This window comes from Hipposideros armiger, unplaced genomic scaffold (genome assembly GCF_001890085.2).
Source record: "Hipposideros armiger isolate ML-2016 unplaced genomic scaffold, ASM189008v1 scaffold_2647, whole genome shotgun sequence".
NCBI classification, from domain to species: Eukaryota; Metazoa; Chordata; class Mammalia; order Chiroptera; family Hipposideridae; genus Hipposideros; species Hipposideros armiger.
The window spans coordinates 1-4,614 of record NW_017733961.1 but is presented as its reverse complement, the minus strand read 5'-3'; the positions used below and the strand labels follow the sequence as shown (position 1 = coordinate 4,614).

Sequence of the window (4,614 nt, the reverse complement as noted above, 5' to 3'; positions counted from 1 at the left end):
TAATACAGTATGAGGACCAGGGATTTGATGGATGAGAGCTAAAGAATAAAAGGTGGAAAAGTAAAGGACTATATAAAACTTGAAACATCAATTTCCTCAAATTAGCATTTATATTAGTACATTAAGTTTTAGAAATATGAAACAATTTGAATAGGAAAGTGAGAATTATTTCATCATAGTCCTGGGCAGAATGAAGTAAAGAAGCCATTAGAGCAAGTTTTAGAATGAGGGAATCAGATGGACATTCAATAAGTCACTTAGGCATAAAAATACTAATTCTAGTAAGGCCCCTTTTATGAGAACAGGTTTTTTTTTTAAAGATTTTATTGGGGAATTGGGGGAGGGAACAGTGTTGGGGAATCGGGGAAGAGGAACAGACAAGTTGCTGTCCTTTGTTATTCTTCAATCTAGTTGTAGAGGACGTTGTTTCACTGGCCTATGTTGGCGTTATCATTGTGCTCTTCCTGGATCAGGCAGATCAGTCGCTGGCCACTAGATGGCCACTCATGGCGGCTCTTGGCAGCTCATGCTGGCTGCCAGCCACTTGTGGTAGCTTATGGCAGCCCACTGCAGCTTCACTGCAGCCTATGCCATCGCCAGCGACTCATGGCAGCCCAGCTCCAGGTCGAGCCGTTGTTCACCATCCCAGCTACAGAGGGTCCAGTGTCACTGGCCCACATGTGAGATCCAAACCAGGGCTCCGCTGCTCAGAACTGGCGTCCCAAGCCACCTCTTAACCAACGCGCCACTCAGCCAGCCCTGAGAACAGTTTTTACATTTATATTTGTAAAGGGACTAAAGGTTGTGGCTCAGAAGGTTAGGTAAAATAATGTTTTTTCCTTAAAAGTTGCATCTGTTTTTAATATTATCATCATTCTATTACATACAGTCAATTGTTTTTAGACAAATATAGTATAAAGGTGGTTTTCTTTTAGGGTTCACTGTTGAATAAAACAAAGGAAGCAACAAAGAGCTCTCTCTTAGAATGGGAAGAAGTGAATACAAAAATAAATTTTAAGAAGACCACGTTGATAAAATTAATAGCAAAATACCTTGATGTTTTCAGTTAATAAGAATGTAAACTGAATATAAAGAAAGAGCAAGGGCATTTATAGGAAATGAGTAACAGGACCAGCACTGAGAGCCTAAAAAGGTTAGCAATAGACATTTAGGTTAGCAAAATGGACCTAGAAAACATTAAGTGAAATAAGTCAGTTGAAGAAAGACAAATACCATATGAACTCACTTATATGTGGAATCTAAAAAACTGAATGAACGAGCAAAGTAAACAGAAGTGGTCTCAGAGATATAGAGGAACAACTGATGGCTGCTAGTTGGGAGGGGGTGGGGATGAGGGAGAAGGGGAAGGGATTAGACAGCATAAATAGGTAACTACAATGTTGCCACCGGGATATGAAAGACAGTTCAGGGAATATAATAAAAGTTGTAAATATTTTGTAGGGTGTTAGATGGNTAGTAGGAAATAATGATTTTATAATTAGAGCTACAAGGTACTTAGTTTTGAGACCAACCTAACCTCCTAGATTTTGGATCCAAAAGAACAAAAACTCTGAGAGATGGAAACTTGCATCATTTCACTCATAACTTCTCTTATATTAAAAAAGGACACCTTGGTGAAAGCCTTTCAGTAGGTACATACCTCTTTAGGAGAAAGAATAGAAATGTAGTCTTCATATATTATCCTTGCTTTCTCTTCAATAATGTTTTTATTAGCTTCTTTTTTCAGTTCCTCACACGCCATCCAGAAAAGCATATTTTCTTCACTGAATTCTGTTCGGAGGAATTCACGGAAAGCATTCCTCCCTGCTGGAGTGAGCATTAATTTGTCAAATGACTGCGCCCAGGCGTTGACTTCTTCCAGAGTAGGAGTTGGGCTTAGTGGAGACCAGAAGAAAGGGCAAAAGGCAGCTATGTTATTGGTAGTGAATTTGAATTTCATCACTAGAAACCTATCTTTTTCCTCTCTGAGAATGAAAATGTACACTGAGGCCCTTTTAGGAAGGGAAAGAGCTCTTCTCATTTCCTTAAGCCGTTAGCAAAAACATATGAGTTTGATACTTTCAAATTGTTTAGCTGGATTGTATGGCTCCTGCCAAAATGGTTGTAAACCAAATTGCCAGAATAACTGCTGAGAACATACTTGTTTATATCTAGGCACATCCTGGCAAAGATTTTAAATGATAAAAGTAAAGAAAAATCTTACAACCATCTAAGCAAAAACTCCCTAGTCACGTCAGCCCTGACCACAGTGACTTCCAGAAGAGCAGTGGGGTAGTGTCTGTTCAATATTTTTTAAAACTCAAAAAAGAATTTTAAAGAGAAAGAGAAGAGAATATAAATCATACAACTGCAAGTTATGAAGGGTGACAACTAAAATGAGAACTAACGAATTCACCATTTACCTTAAGACCCAGGCCATCACCAATAGCTGCATTTACGTCCATACACTGCTCTCTTGACTACCTCCATTCCTGAAGGAACCAATATTCTTGACTTTGGACTTGGCCTGTTTTAGTTTATTTTTCTACCTACATTTAATTTTACTGAGGTCAGAAAACACAGTCTGTTTAAAATGATCTGTATTATTTCTTTTATCCTTTTTTATAGTTGAGATATATATATATGGTCTGATCAAACAATATGGTGAATGTTTAAATAAAAAAATTATTACAGTAAAAGACACATTGCCATTAATCCCCTTCAAAATACTCCCCCTCACTGTAAACACACTCATCCCATCATTCTTGCTACTTTATTAAGCAGTTCTGAAAGTCCTCTTTCCTGAGTATCTTCAGTTGCGCTGTCATGGCTGCCTCAATGTCCTGAATTATTTTGACTTTGGGAAGAGTCAGAAGTCACACGGTGCTAGATCCATGAATAAGGTGAATGAGGACACACCGTAATGCTTTTATTTGACAGAAATTGCCATATACCAGAAACAATGTGTGACACGGAGTGTTGTCATGATGGAGGATGATTTAAGGCACGCTTTAAAACACACCTTCTCTCAACTGTAGCTCTCACCCAAATGACAAGTTGAAACTTGTCACACACTGTTACTAAGGTTCGACACACCACTTCCCATATTGATGACCCTGCCTTTCCGTTGGATAGCACTCGGAAGCATTTGTCATATTTTGTGATCACAGTGGAAAGGCTCCGTGTCAAACATTGCTTCTGGTATGGCAATTTCTGTCAAATACACATTACAGTGCATCCTCATCCACTTTATTCATCAAATCTTGCACCAGGCGACTTCTGTCCTTCCCCAAAGTCAAAGTGACCAATGAAGGTACACATTTTGAATCGATTCAGGAAATTGAGGCAGCCACAACAGTGCAGCTAAAGACACTCACAAAAGAGGATTTCTAGAACTGCTTCAGAAAGTGGCAAGAATAATGGGATACGTGTGTTCAAAGTGAGGGGAGTATTTTGAGAGGGATTAATGGCAATGTGTCTTTTACTGTAATAATATTATTTATTTGTTTATTTATTTATTTTAAAAATTTTTTTATTTTTTAAAGTTTTTTTATTGGGGAATTGGGGGATGGGAACAGCACTGGGGAATTGGGAGAAGGGGAACACACAAGTTGCTGTCCTTTTGTTCTTCAGTCTAGTTGTGGAGGATGTTGCTTCACTGGCCCACGTTGGCACCATCATTGCGTTCTTCCCGGGTGAGGCAGATCGGTCCCTGGCTTCTGGTCAGCTGCTCACTGCGGCTGCTGGCCGCTGACACTGGCTGCTGGCCACACTCGGTAGCCCATGGCAACCTATTGCAGCAGGGGCTGCAGCCTACGCCATCGCCAGGCGACTCAGGGCAGCCCAGCTCCAGGTTGAGCTGTTGTCCAGCATTTTAGCTGTGGAGGGCAGTGTCACTGGCCCTCATATGTGGGATCCAAACTGGGGCCCTCTGGCGTCCCAAGCCAGCTCTTAACCAACGTGCCACTTGGCCAGCCCTGTAATAATATTTTTTTAAATTTAAATATTCACTGTATTTTTTATCACACCTTGTATGTATGTATCTCTGAAGAATGTATTCTTTAGTTGTTTTTTAATTTTATAGAAATGGCTTACTATATGTTGTCTTCTGCAACTTGCTTTTTTCACCAACAGTGTCTAAGATTGCTGTATGTGGCCACAGTTCCTGAGCAGGATTCATCTCTAATTTTCCATTCTTATACAATCCTCATCTGGTTTTGGTTTCACTGCTAGACTGGCCTCTAAAAGTCTAACTGTTAGACATTTCAGTAATTATACAAGAATTGTATAGCCTTGGAATGATCAATTCCTGAAATGTTTTGTGAAAGAAATCTGTAAAACCAATTGGATCCAGTGTTATTTTGTAGTAAGGGGTTATGGTTGAGTTGTGTCCTTTAAGAAGACATGTTGAAGTCCTAACCCTCAGTACCTCAGGATGTGACCTTATTTTGAAATAAGTTATTTGCAGATGTACTCAAGTTGAGTTCATTAGGGTGAGCCCTAATCCAATATGACTGGTGTTGTTACAAAAAGGGGAATTTGGATATACAGAGACAGACAGACAGACAGACAGACAGACAGACAGACACACACACACACACACACACACACACA

The 4,614-nt window shown here is 39.7% G+C and overlaps 1 protein-coding gene across 1 annotated transcript in view; it reads right to left on the bottom strand.

Annotated features, from left to right (window-relative positions):
* LOC109378706 (regulator of G-protein signaling 20-like) overlaps window positions 1–2,565 on the bottom strand; it is a 25,269-nt gene extending 22,704 nt beyond the window's left edge. Inside the window, exon 1 of the mRNA XM_019635006.1 lies at window positions 1,661–2,565. Coding sequence (XP_019490551.1) covers window positions 1,661–2,041 — 381 coding nt within the window. The 5' untranslated portion in view covers window positions 2,042–2,565. The remainder of the gene's footprint in view (window positions 1–1,660) is intronic.
* Window positions 2,566–4,614: the final 2,049 nt, after the last annotated feature.